At 39.4% G+C, this 26,286-nt stretch overlaps 1 protein-coding gene and 1 long non-coding RNA gene across 2 annotated transcripts in view; both read left to right on the plus strand.

Moving 5' to 3' along the window:
- Positions 1-26,286, plus strand: part of LOC136255724 (uncharacterized) — a 164,386-nt gene that overhangs the window by 109,295 nt on the left and 28,805 nt on the right. The window contains exons 21-24 of the mRNA XM_066048559.1: positions 15,226-15,414; positions 22,554-22,745; positions 24,412-24,684; positions 25,773-26,096. Coding sequence (XP_065904631.1) covers positions 15,226-15,414; positions 22,554-22,745; positions 24,412-24,684; positions 25,773-26,096 — 978 coding nt within the window. The remainder of the gene's footprint in view (positions 1-15,225; positions 15,415-22,553; positions 22,746-24,411; positions 24,685-25,772; positions 26,097-26,286) is intronic.
- LOC136255745 (uncharacterized) lies at positions 7,467-9,723 on the plus strand. The gene is made up of 3 exons (XR_010701081.1): positions 7,467-7,566; positions 8,871-8,942; positions 9,457-9,723. It is a non-coding gene; the product is annotated as an uncharacterized lncRNA (long non-coding RNA).

Below are 26,286 nucleotides of genomic sequence, written 5' to 3' on the forward strand. Positions count from 1 at the left end.
TTTTGCCCCCTACCACAGCCCGAAAGGGGCCACTTGAATACCTGTTTAAAGAAAGATCGATATACTCTAATAGAGCAGTCAGGATCTAGACCCTTCCTTGCCCCTGGGCCCCTCTTTAACCCTTTTCCCTGGGCCCTCTAATTTCTCTGGACGGCCCTGTTAGTGGCATGCAACTGCAGTCAACTAACACCCATTTTAACTAGTAAACCCTTAGGCCACTCCAAGTCATACCTTAGTTTCTGGTCACTCCCAAGCCTACAAATGGATGCGGGCGGGCGGATGATCAGGACTTCAGGACTATAGACTCTACTGTGACTATATACTGTATGGTATTATTATTTGCTCAATTTAGCAAATTCATGTTGATTTATTTTTAGTCAAACTTAACCAACAACATAAGTAGTTGTGCTTCGGAAAAAAATGCACTAGGAAAGTTGTTGATGGATCATGGCTAGCTATACACTGATGTATAGCATTTAAGTATATTTATTTATTTATTTAGAATATACTATAGGAAATGTTTTGCTCATGTAGCTACTTATGCTTTCCAAGTGAAATAAATGTCTCATTAGCTATGTCAGGAAAATATTACTATGACTTATAGCTAAGTTATTCAAATGATCATGATCCAAAATGAAATTTAACTTCTATTTTCACATCAGAAATTCTTCATTCAAATGTGAAGTCGTAGCCCACTAGCTATGTGTTTCCAGCCTTCTATTCAGTAACCTTGAGAAAAGTAACTGTCAAAGTTTTGAGTCATTGAGTGCTCCAGACTAGTGTTATTTAGTGATCATCTGGGAATGTTTAAACTATAAGGGTTTCTACTTGCCAATCTAATTTTAGTTATGGAAAAGTTAAGTTTAAGCTCACCGAATGTTGCCGGCTTTCCATACCCCTGCAGTGTTCAGTGATAAGGAATTTGAAGTTACTAGACTAATCATTAGAGGACTACATTTGAATTACTATAAAGTTAAAGCTATGGCCCATCTACTGAAATTACTTTGGTTACAGAAGCATTAGTAACAGTTATAATCTGAACAGCTATATAATCAAGGACAAAACTAGCTATAGTTAGAAACATTTTATTAGTGTGGCATATATACCTAATATTAGAGTTAAGAGTAGTGCGACTGCTCTATTGGAATCCCTGACTGCTCTATTAGAGTATCTCGATCTTTTACAGTAAAAAATAAGTGTCTTGCTGGGTCACATGCACTTAAGCACCTGTAATATTAATAATAGTCCTCATAAACTAGGGTTCCAGGTTTACCATGCGAGCGGGTGACCAGAAACTAAGGTTTGACTTGGTGTGGCCTTAACAACACTTTGCCTTTCATCTTGTACTGCATTGAAACGATCAAGATACTCTATTAGAGCAGTCACAAAACAGCTGTAACACAGCAATCAATATTTAGCATAGTTACAACTTCTGCTTAGCATCGGATTGTATAGTTTAAATTACTAGCTACTTACAGACTTTACAATATAAAAATATTGGCACTTGTAGAAATGTGACTGTTCTATTAGATTATCTCGATCTACTTCAAGCATTGACTAATTCAAGTGAAGAAGCTACGCCCCTGCCAAGAGATCTTGTGAAATGAAATGAGAATAGTAAAGAAAAGGCAAGTATGTACAGAGACAATAGAGGGGCGCGTAATTATGTCCTGTTGTAAATAAACGCCTTTAAAATTTATATTACTACTATGTAAAGGCAAAGATCACGCGAGAACGGACACGTGACTGAAGGTGTGAACTCATGGACCAAATATTGTTGTAGGCTGCTAATGTGTGCGTGATTGTAATTGATCAAATGTTGTTTAACAATTGTTTAATGATCGTTGCTAAATCATATTAAGTGATAATAGCCTACTGTACCAACCGTCGAGTGATACGGCACACCTCAAGGACGGTTTCACACCTCCGACGAACGACACGTGGACCCGAGAGGCATCACAATGTGGAGGTCCCCTACCGAGATTAGGACTAGGATGACGGCCAGTGGCAGCAGTTGTTCAGCTTGCGGTGAGGAAGTCAAGAATGATGATAAAGCACTTTTGTGTGAAATGTGGGAGCATCAGTATTGCGTCCGAGAAGAAGACAGACTCACCGAGGATCTATACCACAGTATTACTATATGTAGTAGTAAGAGTATAGTGTATGTGTGCAGAGCCTGTAGGAAACGGCTGTTCAAATTAGAGTTAGAGTGCGCGCGCGCTAATGAGCAGCGGCTGGCCAGCGAACGCTTGCTCGAGGAACGGCAACGTATTATAGATGGTTTGTTAGAGGACAAACAAAGGTTAACCCGAGAGCGGGAAGCTGTAATGCGTAGAGGCGAGACATCGCCAGTGCAGCAGCAATCAGAGGTTCACGTGAGTGAGAGGGTGTCGGTTACGCAGAGTAACGAACCGAACACCACATTACAGTTACCGTCGGGCATAAGGTCCGACGAGCACTCCAGTGAGTCTGAAACAGAAGACAGTAATACCAGCCAAAACCTGAGAACACCTTCGAGAAATCCACGACGATTAGTTCAACCGTTGGGATTTAAGGAAATTCGCTCAAGAGTGGGCAAGTTTAGTGGCAGAAAAGGTGATGAAGATTTTGGTCTATGGCTAGCTGACTTCGAAGAGGCAACTGATGACTTCACTTGGAGTAGTGATACACGTGCCAAGTGGTTCTCATGGTTTGTAGAAGGTCCAGCAAAGGCCACCTGGCAGCATACACTATCAGCAGAAGAACGTGGGTCCTGGGTATCAATTAAGAAGATCTTCCAAGGACAGTATGGCACACACATGGATCCACAGACCGCTTATTTAAGATGCCATGAATTACAGTATGAAGAACTAGGATCAGTGCAAGCACTACTAGAAGGAATGAGGGAGTACCAACGATTAGCACCTGATAAGTTGTCAGATACTAATCTTGAATCTATATTGTGGAATAAAGTTCCAGTCACGTTACAGAAGGAAGTTGGTGAAATGAAAGAACAGTCCCTCCAAGAGTTGTTCCAGAGATTGCTTAAGGCAGAGGCTCGAGTACAAGAGAGAGAGAGACGACAGCAGTCAGTTGGTACCGGACAGCCAGAGAATAACTTGAATGAAGAAACTTACAGTGGACACTAGAAAGAAACTACCTACACAGACCAGAAGTGCATCGTATAAACCTTCAGAATTTACACAAGCTAAGAGTAGGACATACAGAGACAAGCCCACTGGGGAGATGCAAGCGAAGAGCATTAAATGTTTTAACTGCAATGAGAAAGGTCATTTTGCAAGCTCTTGCCCCTAGGCTAAGAAAAGTTCATTTAGAGTGAGTATGGAAGGAAATGAAAAGACAACATCAGAAATTCAGACATCTGATAATCAGACATTAACAGAAGAGATCATCTTATGGACTCGAGTTCTAACATTCAATCAGTCTGATGAGCAGCATCAACCTAGAACACATACAGTTGGTCCAATTTATAAAGTGAATATGACTGTGGGAGGTATTCCTACAAGAGCTTTTCTTGATCATGGGTCACAAATCACTATAATTCGACGTCAACTCTTGCCCAAGATTCGAGACAAACAAGGATGGTCAGATCAGCTGTGCATAGCTAAGACAAATTGCAAGGAGATGGGTGCTCAACCTGTTGGAGCAATGGGAAAGGAATTAGGAACCTGTGGAATAGTTGTTCTCCAGATGGAAATAGATGAGACAGGTCAGAACTTAGAAATCCCTTGCTATGTACTAGACTCGGTCAAGCCACTGTGGCAAGGTGAGTTGAAAGATTGTGCTGTGCTGCTAGGGACAAATGCTCTCACTGATTTTGGATTTGAAGTTGTTTATCCAAATGGAACTCCAATTCACCCAGTTTACAAGGACCAGGCAAATACTTCTAATGAGAAAAGTAGTTTGAAGATAGTTTTGAAGAAGAGTATTCACTTGAAACCAGGCTGTACCAAGTTGGTTCCAGCCACTGTTGATGGAGAAATTGTTATCCCTCCTCAAGTGAATTGTTGTGGAATTATGAGTCCGAATGCTGCAGTTCTAGCAGCAAATAACTGTGATTTTCCAGAGGAACTATGGAATGGACAGAAGGATTTGATGATTTCTTTAACTAACTGGGGTAATATGCCTGTCCTGGTGAAGAAACAGAGTCAAGTTGGTGAGATTGAGCATGCTGAGTTTGTAGCAAAGGACGATCCTCATTGGAAAGTTGAATTCGAAGCTAATGCTAGAGTCTGCCACATCAGTAGTGAAGACAAAAGTGAACGACTTAGAGAACAGTTGAAGATTGGAGATGCAGTCAGTGATGTACAGAAGATGAAATTGGTGGAACTACTGTTGCAACATGGTGAAGCATTTGCACTGACTGACGATGATCTAGGAGAGACCAGCATTGTAGAGCATGTTATTGACACCAAGGGTGCACCACCAGTATCTACTTGTCCTAGGAGAATACCATATGTGTTGAGAGAAGAGCTGGAGAAGGAGTTAGAGACCTTACAGAGGTCTGGATGTATTGAAGAGTCTAACAGCCCATATGCATCAGCATTGGTGCTTGTACGTAAGAAAGGAGGTGGCTTACGTATATGTGTTGATTACAGAGCACTGAACAGAGATACTGTTCCAGATAAGTATCCGACCCCTCAAATCGATGAGTTGATTGATCGAGTGGGTAGTTGTAAGGCTAAAGTGTTCTCTGCATTAGATTTAATGAAGGGCCACCATCAGGTCAAAGTTAGAAATGAAGACAAGCAGAAGACAGCTTTTGTGTGTCACCAAGGATTGTATCAGTACAGAAGAATGCCGTTCGGGCTGACAAATGCTCCGGCAACATTTCAACGGTTAATAGACAAGTTGTTTGATAAGAGGAAATGGCCGTTTGTGTTTACATATCTTGATGACATACTCATAGCATCTAAGTCAATTGAAGAACATTTTACACATGTGTCAGCAGTGATAACTAAACTAACAGAGGTAGGTTTAAGGTTGAGGCCTGAGAAGTGTCACTTTGCAAGAACTGAGATTGAGTATCTTGGACACACTTTAACCCCAGGTGGAGTTAAGCCTAACAATGCTAAAGTTAAGGCAGTACAAGAGTTCCCTCAGCCTAAATCTGCTCAAGGAATCAAGAGTTTCTTAGGACTAGTTAATTTCTATCGAAGTCATATTCAAGACCTAGGAATGTTGGCAAGGCCATTGACTGAGTTAACCAGAACAGACAAGGCAACAGGAAAGACTGTAGAGTTTAAGTGGTCAGAAGAATGCCAGGAAGCATTTCAGGAGATCAAGAGTCATCTTTCTAAAGCACCAGTGTTACAGCCACCAGATTTGACAAAACCTTTTTTCTTGTGGGTTGATGCCAGTACTGCTGGTTTTGGTGCAGTGCTAGAACAAGAGACTAGTGATGGAAAGACAGCCCCTGTTGCATTTGCCAGTAGACCTACTTCATTAGCAGAACAGAAGTTTGCTGCTACAGAGTTAGAGGTAGCAGGTCTAGTTTTTGCAAGTGTATGTTCTGGGAAATCAAGTGACTGTGTATACCGACCACCAAGCGTTAGTGAAGTCATACTTACCGTACTTAAAGAGTCAGACTAAAGGTCTTTTAGCACGTTGGTACTTGCGACTGGCAAGATTTCTCCCAACGGTGAAATTAGAGTATAAGCCAGGTAGAGCAAATGTAGTAGCAGATGCTCTATCCAGAGCTCCTGTTGGAGAGCCAGAAGTACATACAGTAGTAGTGAGTTCAGAGCAAGACCCTTTGATGAAGAGAATTCAAGAGCAGCAAAGTAGTGATGTAGATGTAAAACAACTGTTGGATTATGTAGAAAAGAAGATAGTACCTAATGATGACACTGCTGCTAAGAAAGTAATGGGTCAAGGTAACAGAGGGTATTATGTGGTCGATGGAATTCTGTATCACGAAGATGCCATGATGCCATCCAGAAGAAGGATTGTGGTCCCAACACAACTGAGAGACACAGTACTATCAGAAAGCCATGATGCACCATTTGCTGGACATTTTTCAGCTAAGAAAATGTATGAGAAGGTGAACCAATATTACTTTTGGCCCAGTATGGAAGGTGATGTGTATAAGAAGTGTAGTAATTGTGTTACATGTGCATCAGTACAGGGTCAGGGGAGAAGACATAACCCACCACTGAAGAGTATACCTGTTGGGGAACCATTCGAATGTATTGGAATGGACTTCAAAGAGATGGACATCAGCAGTAAAGGTAATCGTTACGCTCTGGTATTCCAGGATTATCTGACAAAATGGCCAGAAGTATTCGCTGTACCAGATAGAACCGCTACCACAGTAGCACATTGCCTGGCAGAAGTGATATGGAGACATGGAGTACCCCGTAAAATAATTCACGATAGAGCTGCAGAATTTCTATCTGACATCCTGCAAGACACTGCCTCTATTATGGGTCTTGGACAGTTCCCAACATCAGGTGGCCACCCTCAATCAGATGGATTGGTCGAACAATTTAATAGAACTCTTAAAGGAATGTTGAGCAAAGTTGTGTCAAAAGGGGGAAAGGACTGGGATGAGTGTTTAGGCCCAGCATTGTTAGCATACAGAACTGCTCCCCAAGCATCAACTTCACAGTCACCATTTTTCTTGATGTATGGCCGTGATGCCAGAATTCCAACAGCACTGAATTTTTATGCACCAGCCACTAATTGTCCTACAGTTGAATCCGAGTATGCCAGACAACTGTTTAAAGAGTTGAAGAATGCTAGAATGTTAGCAAAGAGGAATATCCAGAATGCTCAAGACACAAAAGAAACAATATGATAAGAGGGCTCAAGATAGCAAAATTTGTGCTGGAGACTTGGTTATGCTGAAAGTGGAGCCAAGATTTAAGAGGGTTTAAGGAACCCTACCGTGTTCAAGATGTTACAACCACTAATGCAACAATTCAGATAATGAATGATCCGAATTCAGAACCACTGGTTGTATCATTGCAGCGTCTTTCCTTGTGCAATGGTTCTTTTTCTGGTGATATTCAGCCCTGGAAGGGACACTACAAACCTCGACGTCGTCGTCAAGTTAGAAGACCACCTCCAGAGAATTCCCAAGTGGATGAAGTGACTAGTAATCAGGATGATACCAGTCAGAACCAAGCAACTAAGACACGTGCTGGCAGAGTAGTGAAGAAGCCTGCCCGATACTGTATGACTGGAGGGCTCCTCTTCTCAAGGGGAGGGAGGATGTAAAGGCAAAGATCACGCGAGAACGGACACGTGACTGAAGGTGTGAACTCATGGACCAAATATTGTTGTAGGCTGCTAATGTGTGCGTGATTGTAATTGATCAAATGTTGTTTAACAATTGTTTAATGATCGTTGCTAAATCATATTAAGTGATAATAGCCTACTGTACCAACCGTCGAGTGATACGTACAGCACACCTCAAGGACGGTTTCACACCTCCGACGAACGACACGTGGACCCGAGAGGCATCACACTAAATAACCGCACCAGAATAGGCTTGTGTGGCTGTTGTCTCCAAGGTTGTCTCATTACTTGTCTTTTCGTGTTGAAGGGATTTAGTCGCAATTGGTGAGTTTAACTATACATGTATTTGTGTTGTAAAACTTAATTGTAAAAAGGCGATTAGCACATATCATGATAAACATGTATTTGTCACAGTAGAGTCTCTCACGAAGTCACGATTATTACGAGACAATGGACCAGGGTAAAAAATTTACTGCTATATTTAGAGGTTGTAGCGTTTGTATATCTTAGTATCTTAATAAATAATCCCCCATGATCACTAATCACTATTAGTACAGTGAAAACTGGTCATTATTCAGGCCGTAGGGACAAAATTTTCTAACCTTGCCTTTTAAAGAGGTGGCTGCATTATGCGGCCTTAAAAAAAGGTAAGAAGCATGCTGTTCTAACTGGCTATAGAGATGGATTTAGTGTATGACAGCGTATGAGACAGTGAGTGCTGGCAGCAAGGGGGAAGCCAATCTGTTAGAGCACCAAAAGCACTGCTTCAGACATAGGCAGTTGACTGTCAGCCCCAAGTGTAAAAAGTTTCACTATTGGTCCTTATAAGCTCCTGATGAAGAAAGTGATGAAGTCATTATCCATAGGATATATTTTTCAGAGTATCCATTTCAGTTCTACAATATAGTAGCCAAGCATAAGATGAACATAACACAGCATTCCAGTAGTTTAGTGGTAACCACAACACTGCCTGAGTTAAACTGTGGTGAGATTTGAGACTACCAGAAGCCCTGGAATGTCTTCAACACATGAAATACCAAATATCTAATGCCTGGCTTTCATCCACAGTGGACCTGTCTTGGTGGCCACTTGTACAGAAGGGAAACAGCTGCCACACAGTCTTGCGAGCGAAACAGCTAGTTGCCACACCCCTTAATTATCAATTTGTAAAATCTTTAGCAAAATTGTGTGTGCGAGCAAGTGCGATGTGGCAGTGCCGTGTATATGGTTGCTGCCTAGCAGTGACACATCACAAGTATTGAAGTCACAATGCGTTACTGTATCATCCATCTAAATACAATCTCTGAATGTGTCATTTTGTGTAGAGAGCAATCTTCCACAAGAAGTGACCTGCAAGTTTCAGTGTATATTGTTAACCATTAATATTGTTCACAATATTGTGAACTATATGTACAGTGAAACCTCACTTAGTGGCCACCTCTTTAATAAGACCACCTCATTATATTGGCCACCTCTAGTAGGTCCCAAATATAGCTAAGCATTACTTATGACCTCATTAATAAGGCCACCTTGTTATTCAGGCCAAATTTTTTGGTCCCACAGCTGGCCATATTAATGAGGTTTCATTGTACTTATGTGAATTTTTATTTTTCGTAACTTTTCTTCAGGTTTACTGATGGGCACTATGAAGCATTGTTGACTGGTACATGTATAATGTGGTGACTTGAAATGCTAAAACAGTACGTAGCATGTCTTGTATGTACATGTAATGTGTTGTAATGTGTCCACACATTCACACATCTTAGAAATAAATATAATTGTATTCTCTATAAATAGTCAGTTCCATTGTGCCACTGGGTCATAAGTTGGTTGAGTATGAATCATCCAGGGCACTTGAGTCACATTTTGTCCTGGCCAAGTGGATCTCATCCACTGACAGAATATACAGGATCAGATCACTTGTATAAATTACGGTGGAACTTGTTTATTGCCACCTTCACTCATTCAGCAGGTAACAGTGTATAAATTCTCAATTGGAATTGGCTTTTCAAGAGTGGTTGTCTTTCTATACTAGTGGCCATTAAAATAGGTTGTACTGATAGAGTGTACATACTAGAGATGCAGCAATATCCTCCACTTAGTGTCGTTTGATAGTGATGCAATGGAGACTATGTATTATTACATTTAAATACTATACTATTATATTGCAACTCTAGCACGTATTTATAACAGGAATGTTTGTTAACTGTTTAGACATACTGGAGCCACACCCACTCATCTGGATTCTACAAATGGAGTCATACCAACTTGTTGTCATCATACTTACTCGTTACTCCCATTGTGTTTGGATGAATATAGATGCCGTCATGTGAGACTTGCTACCATGGCGGGCCACTGGAAAACATTTGCATAGCAGTTATATTACAGTCATTATTGTACAATTCTTACATTATTGTTGTGAAAAGTGTTTGGTATTCATGTGTCTCCTCTGTATGTTGTAATTACATGTGTAATTTTGTGTGGGGGTGCTATAAAATGCATTATAGGATTTTGCGTGGGCGAGATCAAAGGAAAGAGTGTACTTTAAATTTCATAAAGTACACTCTCAGCCGGCCAACTGCTTCATCGACCACAAAGAGTGCTTTATTGCACCGCAAAGAGTGCTTTATTCGTTGAATAAAGCACTCTGTGGGCAATAAAGCACAGTTGCCCACGTGCCTTAGTGTAGGCTAATAGCCTACGGGGCACGCGCCAGTACGACTAATCACCCAAGCCGGTGAAGGCTGATAGCCTCGCCGCGCTGAGTGATCAATCACCCCAGCCGATACGAATTCCACCACTGGATTGCTTTTATAGACATACCTAAATGCTTCGACGTTTGTTAATGTAAACGGACAAGTCCTGGAGATATCACGGAAATACTTCACCATGTGACTCGCAATAGAATCGATTGTGGGTTGCGAGCAAAACCTGCCAAAAGACGCGATGAACGTCTACTATGCCAAACTATGGTGAAATACGCGTGAGTTACTTTGTTAAACTAGTTTGTGTGCGTTCAGGCTGCTAATAGTTTGTGCAACGCTTGTTAATTACGAGTCCTAGTGTATGGTGAAGCTACACGACTAGAAAGTTCCATAAATCATAGCCTTGCTCGTGCTATATGAAAAATAAAGTACTCGGCGCTTGGCCTCGATGCTAATAAAGCACTCGGCTTCGCCTCGTGCTTTATTAGCATCTCGGCCGCGCGCCTCGTACTTTATTTTTCATATAGCACTCGCGGCTATGCTTTAACATATACATAATGTATTAGGCAATTTTGCACACTTCCTTTTAAGCTAGCTACATGTGCTAATTACTCACAGCTTGTGTCAACAACTGGTAACCGCAGTTGTACTCTTGTGTCATTCTTTAAGCCGCGCCCTTAGAGGACAGATTATGTGGGGGCGACTAATTTCAAAACGAAGGATGGTATGCAGCACCATAGATTATATCTATGGACTATAATCTATGGCAGCACACTTCTTGGTGGCTATATGTACTGATTAACTACATAGAGCGCCAGTTCATCAATACCCAGTGACCGCAGTTGTGCTCTGCGTCATTCTTTAAATTCCGAGTAAAATTCTTAGAGAGCAAATGACGTGGGGGGCGACTAAATATTTCAAACTAGCCATTCTCGAAAACAAACGTTTCAATCTGAACGAAACTTTCAGAACAGTTTAAAGACACATTGCCCTACATGCCAAGCGAGTGTTGTGGAAAACAACAATCTGGGATTTGTATTTGGCCTCTAGGTCGACTGAAACTTCGTTTGGTGCTGAAATCACGACTATAGGGTAATCATGTATGGTGAAATCGATGATGTGAATCTTGAGGTGATTGAGTGAATACTGAAGCGATAACAGGGCGATCAATGTTCGGAATGCACAAAGGAACGCAAGGCATACACCTGCGGTTGCGTCTAACCGCATGCGATAGAAAAAATAAAAATAAATGAAACTTCCCCTTTGATGTCGGCAACCTCGATCACAAAACAATCGGCATGGATTTGCTTCATTGCTTGTGTGGTAGTTACTAGTGACACCATGAGTTCAACTCCAGAGTTTCAGAGGGATAGCGTAAGTGACGGGTGGATTACAGGAAGGCCGAATTTGACAACGTTCGTTCTTGTAAAATCCTCACGTATTGGTCGCGTCATTTATTGTCTGCGGCGCGCGTTTCTGCTTTACTGGCCGAGTCTTGATACTAATACTAATGTGGCTTGTTTAACGCGTGGCGCGCCCAACGAGAAAATGTCTTTTATGATGAAATAACCTGCCACAAACGAAGAAAGAAGAGCAATATACATGAAGGAAGCAAAGTAAGTGTTGTATCTTCTTCATCATTGTACATATGTCATACAGCATCACTGTATTGTTGACTGGCTATAAGACTGAAGCAGGAATTAAATGTCCACTAGTATAGCTGTAGCTCCCTTAGTTCATTACATTTTATTATATGATTCCTACTCAATTATAATAAAAATTACATTTACCTTGGACTTGTATTGCTGGTTCAACACAGCGTTGGCCTGTACTAACTACTAGAGAATCAGTTGTATGTAATTGTACTGTACAAATGTTTCATTTTATTGTACAAATGTTTGATTTGCTAATGCAATATCTTGTTGTAGGTGCTAATGGACAGTTCTCAGTTACCATCATTGCTAATCCCAGTGGTCCTTATATGGCTGGTAGGGACACAGTGATGTTGTACTGTTCAGCAAGTCTTGCTAATGAAAACACTGCTTATAGCTGGAGTTGCCCTTCTGCCTGTTTTGCTAATGGGATTATGACACAATATATTGCCAGAGTTATTCAGAGTGAGGATGATGGAGCAAATATCAGCTGTACAGCTACAACTGGGGACGTGAGTGTCACCAGTAACAACACTGTACTAATATCAGGTCAGTTATATACACATGTGTGGACTGATGTACAAACACATGAATTATGGGAGGGTACCCAGAGACCACACCCAACCTGCTGGCACACATTGTAACCATCCTGGGAACTGGTGAGAAGTTTGATGGCTTTTCCTGAGCCTTGTCAGCGAGTGGCCATATTAACTGTTCCCATTCAGTTCATGGCATGCTTTATAGCTAGTACAAGTTTCCCTGGTACCAGCTTCCTCATCAAACCTTCAGAGATCTGTTGTATATTTGTTAAGAAATGTTGATTTTTCTTTTGGTGTATGTATGGCACATCAGACTATACACTGACTCCAGAATCCTAGTCCAAGTTACCCACTAAACTTACCCTAATCCTACATGAGTAGGTATTTCCAGAGCCCATAGGATTTCTGGTTGTGTGGGTGGTTGTACCAAAAGTTTAAGAGCATGGAACAAGAGGAATTATAATTTAACATAATGCCTTAGTCTTACTCTACCTATATACCATGCTACTAAGTCATACGTACATGTGCCCTCCACAGCCCTTTCTATCATGAGCAGTGCATAAATGCCATTATCATGAATGGCTGAATGCCATGCATCCGTTAAAATAACTTTTTCGGTAACGAAACACGCAAATCCTTTACAAAATTGTTGATAACTTGATGGTGGTTGCTCCTATCACTTTGCAACAACTTCCATTTGATTCTCTGTAAAATTTTCTATCAGGCCATATGTGAGTAAACCCACAATCAAAATTAAACACATGGCAAGAATTTTGAAACACAGAAATGCGACTAGTCACTGTTCATCGCTTCATAACAAGTAAGCCACTGTAGTTACAGCGTTAATTTAACCTTCAAGTAGCCCAGTGACAAACTTTTAATTGATACATATTTGTAGGCTATAAGAAATAATATACCCCACCTAGTGTCACCATGCGTGCCCATATTGTGTAAACACGCATTCCCCAAATGGTTAAGGACACAATAGAAACAAGTTGATGTTGTTTTACTTCTAAAAACCAGGTGCCATGCAGCTAGCTAACTCATCTGGAATTAACCAACTATGTATTACTATTTTATTATGTTGTGCAGTATTGCATAATTAATTTATTGTAATTCTCAGATTTCGTAATTTTCTAAACTGTTTTATAATTTGACTATAGTGTTTTTTCCCACAGATTCTCTCAACAAAGCCTCAAAGCTGCTCTTCATTTTTGTTCGCACACATTGGGGATACGCCCCCTTTTCAAACTGAAGGGATAAGCTATTCCTGGTAGTCTACGAGGCCTGTACTGTTGTTTCTCAATTGTTAAACGCCTGTAAAACCCGAAGGGAAAGTAATTTACAAAGTCTGATGAGAGTCACCACACCCGTATTTCAGACCGCCAAAAAGAAACCACCTCAGAGCAAAGTTTACCAGTGCATACGTTAATACAGACTTCATTTAACTTTTACTTCTTACATGTAAAAGTTACTTTTACGATTTTGCTCACTCACGTGGGTGCGTAAGGACATAGATAGGTACACACACACACACACACACACACACACACACACACACACACACACACACACACACACACACACACACACACACACACACACACACACACACACACACACACTTTTGCAAAAACAATTTCAATAAACCAGGTGCGCACATGCCTGGTTTAAAAACCCCTATATTACAGCAAAAAATGACCAAAAATTGTGGGTTCCAAAATATCCACAATAGGTTCCACTGTAGCACCAGCTATTTCTCTATTACACTGTTACATTACTAGCTTAAAGAGTCCAGTAAATTGTACAAAACCAGACCTACATATTTCCATGATTATGCAATCAAAATATCAATACGTGAGGTGCATATTGGTATCACGAGGTTGCGATACATTGATAAGTATCACAAATCGCTATTATACACTTCAAGTTTGTTCCAGTTGTTACAGTATCACAGCTCACTTGAGATTCCACAGACTTTTTGTCTACTAAGGAGTCTGCTCACCCTATCTGTAATTGTGGTATTGTAAGACATAAATGACAAGACAACCAGCAAAACATGTTCACAGCAATTAATTCACATGGTTGGAACCTGACCAGACTTTATTCCAAGCATTGCTCCTCCTAAATAATAACCTGCATTGTTAACTAAAGTTTCTCTAATGTACTAAATAGCTATGACTCTTTGTTTTCACTGCTGTAAGAAAAAGTTATCAATAAAAGTTTTATGAACCACTACTAGTGATACACCTTTATCTGATTCCAGTATATGCTGCAAGGTGCAAGTTCTTACTTGAACAGCATCCTTGTGTAAAATTGTGCACCTTGTGAACTAAACAGTAATACTAAAATATACTCTTATTCCCTGGAATCATTACTATGGTCTTGGCAATGATTCAAAATTGTACGTATGTTTGTAAATTACTAGCTATCTTACATGAGTAGTTTTTTACTAGCACTGGTTATGGAAGAGATTGGATAGTTAATACTGTACTATGTTATGTAACTTGTGTACTACCAAATTATATATGTACTTATGTAATTATCAGTACACTTATATACACTGTTGCTTTCCAGTTTCCTGCCCCGACCTCACTTCTCCTATGAATGGAATGCTCGATTGTTCATTTGGAGGTGACAGTGTTCCTAATGTTGGGGACACTTGTAGTTACATGTGTGATACTGGTTATATGCTAAATGATGCTGCCACAAGGACCTGTCAGAGTAATAGTACATGGACTGGCATTGACACTATGTGTAGTAGAGGTAACATATAGTATTTTACACTTTGTAAGTCAATGAGGTCTTTTGCAGTTACTTGTCTGATGCCTGCTAATACTTTAAATGGAATACTCGATTGTCCACCTGGAGATGATGGAGTTCTTTCTTATGAAGATACTTGTAGTGTTACATGTGCAATGGGATATATTGTTAGTGGTGATGCTGTGAGGACCTGTCAGAGTCATGGGACATTTAATGGAACTGAGGCTGATTGTAGTAGAAGTAAGTAAAGCATACCATTTTATAACTCAAGAGTACTTTTTTGTGCTTTTGCTTAAGCCTATTTGACAAGTCATTTTTATGCAGTTCCCTGTACAATTCCTACTGATCCAATGAATGGAATGATCAGTTGTCCACTGGGAGATGATGGAGTTCTTTCTTTTGAAGATACTTGTACCCTTACATGTGCAATGGGGTATATGGTAAATGGTGCTGCCATGAGGACCTGCCAGAGTGATGGGACATTTAATGGAACTGAGGCTAATTGTAGTAGAAGTAAGAAAATCGTACAGTACGATAGTTACGGTATAGTAGGGACCACAAAGGATAGGCATGGACCATGAAAAAATGTCACCAAAAACACAGCCTCAATTTCTCCTGACGACGATGAGGCAGTATTGGTTAGGTGAAACTAAGCCCAAGCAAGTTTTCAGATCGACCCGAAACGCTTTCAACAAGTTGCTACGGAAGTTTAAAAATAATTTATTTAACGGAATTTTCTACTGACTGACTGAGTAACTGACTGATGCCTTCAGATAAGCGTAACTCGATAATGGCTAAGGCTATGGGCTTGATTTTTATACTGTTCGACGCCGCTTTGACCCGACAGGAGCCTTTTGGCATACTGCAGTACGTACAATGCATTCTTCATGGACTTACCAATGTTTTCCTTTGTGTCCCATTCATCTTTTCTGACAGCGAAAAGTGTCGATTTGGCGATAGCATGTGATGGCTTCCCTTCATAATGGAAATCGTCCATATTTGTCATAGTGGCTATTTTGATTGCAGAGGTGCTTTTCAAACAGTTCCTGATTCGTACTGCTGTGTAACGGGTTGAACGTAGCCAACAACAAAGCATAATGGATACTTCACTTTTCAGACGATAATTAATATAACTGGGGTGCATGGCACCATTTCTTTCTTTCGGTATGCGTGGATTACAGAGGTGCTTTTCAAACAGTTCTTGATTCGAAATGCTGCGTAATGGGTTGAACATAGCTGACAACGAAGCGTAATGGATACTTCACTTTCCAGACGATAATTGGGGCGCGTGGTACCATTTCAGATACGGTATGCGTGGGTTCACTAGTCATAATAATTTATTTACAAAGAAAAAGTTAACAAACACGTACACAGAAAAATTGGAATTTTCAACTAGAGTAGGGACCATAACTCATCAATAAAAAGTATTGAAACAAGCTGGAGTAGTGCATGATATTAAATCACAGTAAAACAATAAGAAGTGTTATATCCCTACTGTGCTCAAGATACCATAGTGGAAATGCACAGTAGGAATATAACACTTCTTATTGTTTTACTGTGATATAATATCATGCACTACTCCAGCTTGTTTCAGTACTTTTTATTGATGTATTATGGTCCCTACTCTAGTTGAAAATTCCAAATTTTTCTGTGTATTTGTAGATATATATGTATCTAACCCAAAACAGCCAAGCTGTAAAAAAGGAGTGCAGCTCTCAAAAAGGCTATGGTGAAAAAAGATATGAAATCTAAGGTGGCGGCCAAGAAATGGCTGTGATGGTAGATTAGTGGTAAAAATATTAATAACGGCAATTCAGGTGAATTTGGTGCTGGTCTAGGCACAAAATTCACCTGAATTGTCATTATTAAACTTTTACCATTAACCTGCCATCACAGCCATTTCTTGGCCACCGCCTTGGATTTCACATCTTTTTTTCACCATAGCCTTTTTGAGAACCGCACTCTTTTTTTACAGCTTGGCTGTTTTGGATTAGATTTCACTTCTTTTTGTATTTGTATACCCCAAAGCCGGCCGTAGGCCAGCTTTGGGGCTTTTTAACCTATCTTTTTTTTCGTTACCACAGGAAGAAGAAAGATGAAGCAGATCTTATAAATACTTTAACTAATTCTGATTTTATCAGTAAATGTACAAATTATACATATAATACATATGTTTATTACATGTCAACTAATCCCTACAGGATAACTTTTTTTGCAGCTGATCTCTCTACTGGGTGACTTGAAATGTAGCTGAACTCTCTACAGGGTGATTTGCTTTTACGTAGATGAACTCCTTACAGGATTCTCTCTACACGGTGAATTGACTCCAGTTGAACTCTCTGCAGGGTATCTGTTTATAGTTGAACTCTCTACAGGTGATTTGTTTGCAGCTGAACTCTCTACAAGGTATCTTCTTCTAACTGATCTCTCTACAGGGTGAATTTTTTGTATCTGAACTCTCTACAGGTGATCTGTTCATAGCTGACCTCTCTACAGGGTGGTTTGTTTCTAGCTGAACTCTGGTCTCTTTGTAGCTGAACACTCTACAAGGTAACTTCTTCTAGCTGATCTCTCTACAGGATGACTTGTATGTAGCTGAACTATCTGCAGGGTGATCTGTTTGTAGTTGAACTCTCTAAAGGGTGATTTATTTGCAGCTGAACTCTCTACAAGGTGATCCTTCTAGCTGATCTCTCTATAGGATGACTTGTTTCTAGCTGAACTCTCTACACGGTGATCTGTTTGTAGCTGAACTCTCTAAAGGGTGATTTATTTGCAGCTGAACTCTCTACATGATGGTTTCTTTATAGCTGAACACTCTACAAGGCAACTTTTTCTAGCTGATCTCTCTACAGGGTGACTTGTTTCTAGTTGATCGGTGATTTGTTTCTAGCTGATCTCTTTACAGGGTGAATTGTTTGTAGCTGAACTCTCTACAGGGTGATCTGTTCGTAGTTGAACTCTCTACAGAGTGATTTGCTTGCAGCTGAACTCTCTACATGGTGGTAGTTTCTTTGTAGCTGAACTCTCTACAAGGTGATTTGTTTGCAACTGAACTCTTTACATGGTGGTTTCTTTGTAGCTGAACTCTCTACAAGGTGACTTCTTCTAGCTGAACTCTCTACAGGATGACTTGTTTCTAGCTGAACTCTCTACAGGGTGATTTGTTTGCAGCTGAACTCTCTACATGATGGTTTCTTTGTAGTTGAACTCTCCACAAGGTGACTTATTTCTAGCTGATCTCTCCACAGGGTGAATTGTTTGTAGCTGAACTCTCTACAGGGTGATCTGTTCGTAGCTGATCTCTCTACAGGGTTAGAGTATCTCGATCTCGCATTTGCTACACGGTGTTGGCTTTCGAATCATAACTCGGTGGTTTGTAATCTGATTCTTCTGTACTACTGCAAGGACTTTCTATGATGATTATTCCAGCTATACACACCAATTTTCAGCTCATTGCTCTAAGCGGTTAGCCTGGTAGGCGTGAAAACTAATAGTATTTTTACTCATAAAAATCGATCGCGTAATTGTGACACAGGTTGGGTTTTGTGTATTATCTCCATGGTCTTTATCTCGATTGTTTTCAAACCACAAAAGGGCACTCCTACGATGGTTACTCCATCTGCATAACAATTTTCAGCTCATTCCTTCAAGATGTTTACCCTGTGGGCGTGACAGACCTTCGACCTTATTTTACGTGAATAATTGATCATAACTCCGTGAATGTTCATCGGATTCCTACCAAAGTTGGTACTGAGATCCGTCTTTATGAGCCCTTTACATGTGCCAAATTTCAGCCCAATTGGAGCACGCATTCGTCTTTTATGGTAGATTTTGTGAAATGTGCGAAATGAAGAAAGAAAAAAACAAAAAACAAAGAAGTTAAAATAAAATTTAGTTCGCTCATATCTCGGAAATGGCTGGAGCGATTTTCTTCAAATTTGGTATATAGACTCCCCTAACTGGCTGGCACTTCTCTAGCAAATTTGGTTCCAATCGGATAAGGGATCACAAAGCTACATAGGTGTGAAAATTGCGTTTTCTTTCTTCCTGTTAATATACTCACGGTGTGGCGCGCCGGCTTCTTGGGCCGCATGACACACTACCGTGTGTCTTGATGTTATAACTCAAGAGTACTTACATGTAATGATGGGTATGTGGTTAATGGTAGTGCAACGAGCACCTGTCATAGTATGATCATTAAGTGGTTCCATGGCTAAATCATACAGTACGATAGTACTGTATAGTAGGGACCACAAGGGAATGGTGAGGCCCATGAAAAAACGTCACCCAATAACCAGCCTTTATTTTTTCCTGACGATGATGAAGCAGTATTGGTTAGATAAAACTGAGCCCAAGCAAGTCTTCAGATGAACCGGAAACACTTTCAACAAGTTACTACAGAATTTTTTTTAAATTATTGAGCAGAATTTTTTATTGACTGACTGAGTAACTGACTGATTGAGTAACTGACTGACTGATGCCTTCAGAGAAGCGTAACCTGATAATGGCTAAGGCTATGGGCTTGATTTTTTCACTGTTCGATGTTGCTTCAGCCCTTTTGGCATACCACAGTACATACAATACATTCTTCATGTACTTACCAGTGTCCTCCTTTGTGTCCCATTCATCTTTCCTGACAGCGAAAAGTGTTGATTTGGTGGTAGCACGTAATGGTTTCCCTTTGTAACAGAAATCATCCGTATTTTCCATAGTGGCTACTTTGATTGCAGAGGTGCTTTTGGAACAGTTCTTGATTCATATTGCTGTGTAATGGGTTGAAACAAAGTGTAATGGATACTTCACTTTTCAGATGATAATTGATATAACTGGGGAGCACCCATTTATTTCTTTTGATGCGGTGTGTGTGGATTGCAGGGGAACAGTTCTTGATTTGTAATGCTGTGTAACTGGTCGACAACAAAGCGTAATGGATACTTCACTTTTCAGACAATAACTGATGCAGGTGGGGCATGCGGAGCCATTTCTTTTGCGTTGTGCAGGAGTTTACCAGTCATAATAATAATAATAGTAATATTGTTTACAAAAAAAGTTGTCCATTAAAAAGTTGTCCAACCTGTCCATTACTCATGTACACCATTCCTCGGTCATTCTCTTTGTCTTCCTGTCCTACTACTAAGTGAATTCTGGATCTGACTGATCACAAATCATGTGATAACTCAGCGTTAATGGCTACTAATTAACCTGCTAATCATGAGTAAGGACTAGTTTTCTCACTGCCGTCATGGAGTTCCAGGTCATGATAAACTGTATTAGACAGTTATTAAACCACATTAAACCATACATTAAACCAGTTAAAGCACCACTTACAATCGTGCAAAATATGGCATGAGGGTGTGGTCGAGAGACAAATATATTTGCTGAGTACTATAACCCAAGTGCTACATTTTCCGTATTGCACTTGTCGCGGTGTTGTAACTAGTAATATATGTGAGTGTGTATATATATGTATGTATGTATGTATGTATGTATGTATGTATGTATGTATGTATGTATGTATGTACACTATATATGTAAGTGTTAAGGCACTGCCACGAATGCTGTACATCAAATATAGCACAAAATGGGTGGGTGAGAGACAAATATAGTATGAGGTGTAGCTGAGTGCTATGTTTTGTCTCATAACCACTCTTTGAGTGCTATATTTTATGTATAGCATGAGCCTAGGCAGTGCTTTAACTGTTAGAGAACCGTCAACTTGAGGTACAAACAAGACACATGAAACAATTAGAAACTCACAGAGTAGTCTTACCATCAGTAGAGTAGGCATTGCACCTGTGCTGCATCTGCATTATGAATGAGAAGATGGTCTATCTTCTCAATGACTGAAAGTTTTTTATTCTAGCTAGTATTTATTCCGTGATATTCCTAGGACTCATCCGTTTTTGTCAACAAAATTTAGTAAGAACGTTTACTGCTGCTGACCACAAGCAACCATCATCGAAATCTTCAGGTATGTCCAGTGGCTCTACTCTTACTGGTTGGGTCGACTGGTCAGCCAGCATAGTACAGGCTAGCAGCCTACACTGGATTGGTTGATTGGTTCTACTGGCCAGAATGAGTGATTACTCACTCAAAGCAGGCTATTATTAGCCTGCAAATAGGCCTGGAAGTTTTATAACTGCCTTAGAACTGTGGTCTATCAAAGTGTTCTATAACTGCCCAAGTTGTTCTGTATGGTTTTTATAGAACCGTTTTTTGCTTTGATCTTCCCATGCAAGTTACACTTGTATCTCTTTAAAGCAGCCAAAAGTGCTTCCAATTAGTTGTTACAGAATTTGGACTTGCCTTTGGTCAAAGGTAAGTCCAAATTCTGTAGTAACTAATTAGATATTCTGTAACAACTTTGTATTCCATTCTTCTTTGCTGACAGCGAAAAGTGTTGATTGTCATGATGGCTTCCCTACGTTTGACAGGAGTTTTCCATTATGACTGGATTGATTTACAGGGGTCCTTCTCCTAGTGTTCTTCATTTGTAATGCTGTATAATGGGCCTATCATAGCAGAAAATGGAGCCACTTCACTATTTCAGTAATTGACAAGTATTAGAAAAATTAGGAATTTTAAACTAGAGTAGGGACAAAGTAGTGCCACGATTAAAAGTACTGAAACAAGCTGGATTGGAGTAGTATGTAATGTCCAATTGTTATAAAACAGTAAGAAGCAAATATCACTATTGTGCATTTGAAATTGAAACGCACAGTAGGGATATTTTCTTCTTATTGTTTTACAGCAATTCGACATTGTGACTATGACTGGAGTGTTTTCATTAGTAGTGTACAATAGAAAAAATTATCAGTAGAAGTTTTGTGGACCACTGCTCCCTTACACTCTTATCTGTATTCCAGCATGTATGCTGCAAGGTGCAACTAGTTTCTTGCTTGAACTTTCACAAAGCAACATCATCCTTGTGATAGGGACCCGCCGATTATGCTCATAATTTTACCTATTATGCTATACTGCGCTGCTCAAAAATTCACCTATTATGCTTAAATTAATGCTCAATATTTACCTATTATGCTCGATTATGCTCAATGTTCATGCCTTAGTTCATATGCATTGCTACTAGTTTAACACTGTATAGAAAGAAAAAAATGAGTGGCTGGAACACAAATAATAAATTCTTGCTGCATGCCTGCATGTAAGAGACAAGATCGATATACTCTAATAGAACAGTCAGTTTGATGATTGTTCTATTAGAGTTACTGACTGCTCTATTAGAGTATATCGATCTTACTTTGCAATTGTCATTTTTCCAGCAAGAATTTATACTATTGTACAAATATTTAACCTATTATGCTGGCATTATGCTCAATGCTTTTAGGTACCTATTATGCTCAAAATTATGCCAGCATAATCGGCGGGTCCCTACCTTGTGAAAATTAGTGAAAGCTGCATCTTATGAAATAAGTAATGATACTGTAATGTGCTTGTATTCCTTGTATTTATTATTATTTATTTATCAACGCTTCGAATTGTAATTGCTAGTATTCTTACATGTGTATAGTTATACTGGCTGTGAAAGAGGGTTGGTTACTTAATAGAGACAGAACTATGCTATGTTATGTAACTTGTGTTCTAGCAGCACTATTTTTGTACCTGTGTAATTGTTGTATGCTGTTGTTTTCCAGTTTTTTGTCTAAACCTCACTGCTCCTGCTAATGGTATGGTCATTTGTTCATCTGGAGATGACAGATTAGTTAATACTGGGGAGACTTGTACTACCATATGTAACATTGGTTATGAGGTACAGACTGGTGATGTCATCAGGACCTGTGGAAGTGATAGAATGTTTAATGGAACTGATGTTGTGTGTAGTAGAGGTAATAATGTATAGTTTTGCTTGTGAATATTTTCAGATGTCATGGTATACTGTTTTTGTCCCTTATTAAGACACCTGATAGTGTAAGGAAGTCAGCGTGGGCGTGCAACAAACAAGTGTTATGGTAGTACGTAGACAAGGGCAGTCGTTACATTATTACACAGGAACCAAGAAAATGTGCATCTGTAGCTTGGTAAATTCTGGACAAAAAAAAACAAAACATTTTTGTGGTGCAAACTCTCTTCAGAGGCAGGACACCTTCCATATCAAATTTGCACCTTCGCTTCAAACTTTGTCTTATAAGTTGTGATGCCGAATTCTGCCATTCACCAGTATAAACAGGTAAATAAAAAGCGAGCTCCAAAACTAGCTTATGGCCAGCTTTTGGGCTTGCATATATAATACAAACGTTTGGTACGTGATCTAAAACAGAAGCCTGTGAATGATCACCAAATAGGATAAGTAGAATTTATACCTGTAAATCGTTCCACCAGAACTATATGTTGTTTCTTAATTTTCACTTCTTGCAACACCTACTTCAATAGTTTCTTGAAATATATCAACTGGAAAGTGCACTGCATGTGCATTCCACCTGTAAACAATAGCAAGGGTGACTAGTTCTATAGCAAATGTATCAAACTATCTTGCCATGGTGAAAATATTTTGGAGGGCAGCGCTCCCCTACCCCCCCCCCAACCATTTCAAACAGTAGTTTAAAATGAAAGTGCCTTTTCATTTCAGCTAATCTTGCAGATCAGATATGTATACTTTGCTGAGCTGATGCTACACACATCTGGACATTATCCAATGTTTCCAAAGTACTGCTGTCTACACACACTGTAACCATCCTTGGAACTGGTGGAGAATTTGATGGCTTCCCTTGAGCCATTGATTGTTGACTGTTCTCAGTGGAATACTTATGTCAGTGTGAATATTATCTAAGTACCAATATTGTAGCTATTCAGGGAGTCCATTGAAGACATTTGTTTCTTCTTCTGGTGTATGTATTGTCACATCAGACTAAATACTGAATTCAGTCAAAGACACCTACGTACTACACTTATCCTAATGCTGCTTCAATAGATACTTCCAGAACCCACAGGATCCCTGGTTGTGTGGGTGGTTGTACCAAACTTTTTAAAGCTTGGAATTATATACATCATAGATACAAACACAAATGTTTTTTTTTTGTTTTTTTTCTGTGACAATTTTTAAAATCCAGGTGCGCTAGGTATACACCTTGATTTTGTGCATATGTTATATTGTGTCTGAGTATATTACAAAACAAGGTTGAGTATATAAGATTTATTGCCTACCCCATAGCAACCTCTAAGGCACAGTAATACCATGGGCCTGTTTTGGCTAGGGGTTAATTTGAAAGGGGAGGTGGCAGTGGCCCCCTAGATTTACTATTACCACCCTGGGCTTAAAACTAAAGCTTTGATACGATAAAGTTGTATAATCAAATGATCAACACTCAGTGTTATCACAGTAAAAATTGTGTATTTTCACACCTAATTAAAAAGAAGAAAAACAAACTTGCTTTCATCCCACCCCTACCAGCTTAATATTGGATTGAGCTCTGATGGCCATCATAAATTGTTGATGATTACACATATAAGTACATAGTAGATGTGTGATATAGTAGTTACACTATTTTCTTACAGTACCATCACCTACTATTACCACTCACCCAATGAACACAACAGTTACCTTACAAAGTGATCCTATAAGTGTGTCACTAACTTGTGAGGCAGATGGAGCAACATCATATAATTGGGAGAGACAGAGTGGTAATATTCCATCTGGTGCTACTGGAGTGAACACTAATACTCTCACTATTATTAACCTAACACCAGAAGATGCTGGTAACTACCGATGTGTAGCTACTAATGAAGGTGGTAACACCTCATCAAACTATGCTTCACTGACTATCATTGGTGAGTGATGAGCAATAATAGTACAGTATTATTATCACATGTATCAGTACTGTGGATCACCAGTTATTAACAACATGATAATATTGATATATTGTTGCATCTCTACTGTTTACAAAAGTGGTCTGATAATTTGTGCGTAGGTTAAAACTACTCTAATAGAACATACACTTACTCTAATGGAACTCACACTGAAATACCGTATACGTACAAATTTTTGAGGTATGTAATTTTCACGGACCAACAAATTTCAGAATTTTTGCTGTTTTATTTTTGAGAATCACTCATTCTTCACTGAAGTTACTTATTAGAAAACATAGAGCTACCTCTGATAATTGGTAATTTTCAACTATGAAAATTTTGTGGAAAGCCAAGCAACCACAAAATCTGTAAAAACTAGTCCCTCAAAAATTTGTACATATATGGTACTCAAAACAGTCATTTTTACAATTAAGCTGCTGAGGGATCAGAGATCCGTATAGCTAGGGTCCATTGTATACGTATGTAAAATTGACATGTATATACATTTATAAGGTTGTTCTTTAACCCAACCGTTAACCCTTAAACTCACTTAAAAGTTCTTCTTAACACAATAAAGGTATACATTAATTAGGTGGGAAATGTAACTCTTTAGGCTTACATAAACTACACATTAATCAGAAGTCTGTTTACTGAGCTGCTTGGAGAAGTTTAAATAAACACATTACACTGTAACTATTTGTGATGAAGTGATAAACCTTGTGATGTAAATCCTTCATGTAAATCCTATTTGTGATGAAGTGATAAAGCCTTGTGATGTAAATCCTTAATAAATAATAATAAAGAAGATACTGTTTCACATTCCACATCTCATCTGCTGTGTTAATTGAGATTTGAATCATGTGAGCTGTTTGACTTGTTTTTCCATTGACTGGAAAATCGGCCAGTGGTTGTTTGCAGTGAATGGGATACAAGTTATGGACTATTTTGTAAAAGATTTGTGCGCTTATAAACTGAACACATGGCAAATTTTTGGTGGTCCCAATACTTTTGTTATGTGATGAGTATAGTTTGCTCATTTTTTTCTTGTTATGAATTTATTGCCTCCACAGTCCCTCCTCCTAATGTTACTATATCACCATCTGATCCCATACAAAGAGCTATGGTAGGTAATCCCCAAATGATCCAGTGTACAGTGAGTACAGTTAGTGGAGTGGAGTTCAGTTCAGTAATGATCAGTTGGATGGGACCTGGAGGAGACACTATTACAAATGATAGTAGAGTGACCATCAACCCAACCACTTCTAGTGGTAACACTTACACTAGCAGTATCGAGTTTACCTACCTGATGGAGGGAGATGAGGGTACATACATGTGTAATGTGATGATACTGGAAACTAGTGGATCAGCATCAGTTGTACTGGAGACACTTACTAGTGAGTTCTTGTGTGTAGTGTAATTGTTATTGATGTACCAAGTAATCGGTAAACATTTGAAATCATTTTATTTGCTGAATTTTATAAATATCGGCATCAGTGATTTTTGTCAGCAGATGTTCAAGAAAATCATTTTGGATTACCCTGATATGATACAAACTCCGTTAATTTGTGGAAGTACTACATATCC

This window comes from Dysidea avara, chromosome 5, assembly GCF_963678975.1.
Source record: "Dysidea avara chromosome 5, odDysAvar1.4, whole genome shotgun sequence".
NCBI lineage: Eukaryota > Metazoa > Porifera > Demospongiae > Dictyoceratida > Dysideidae > Dysidea > Dysidea avara.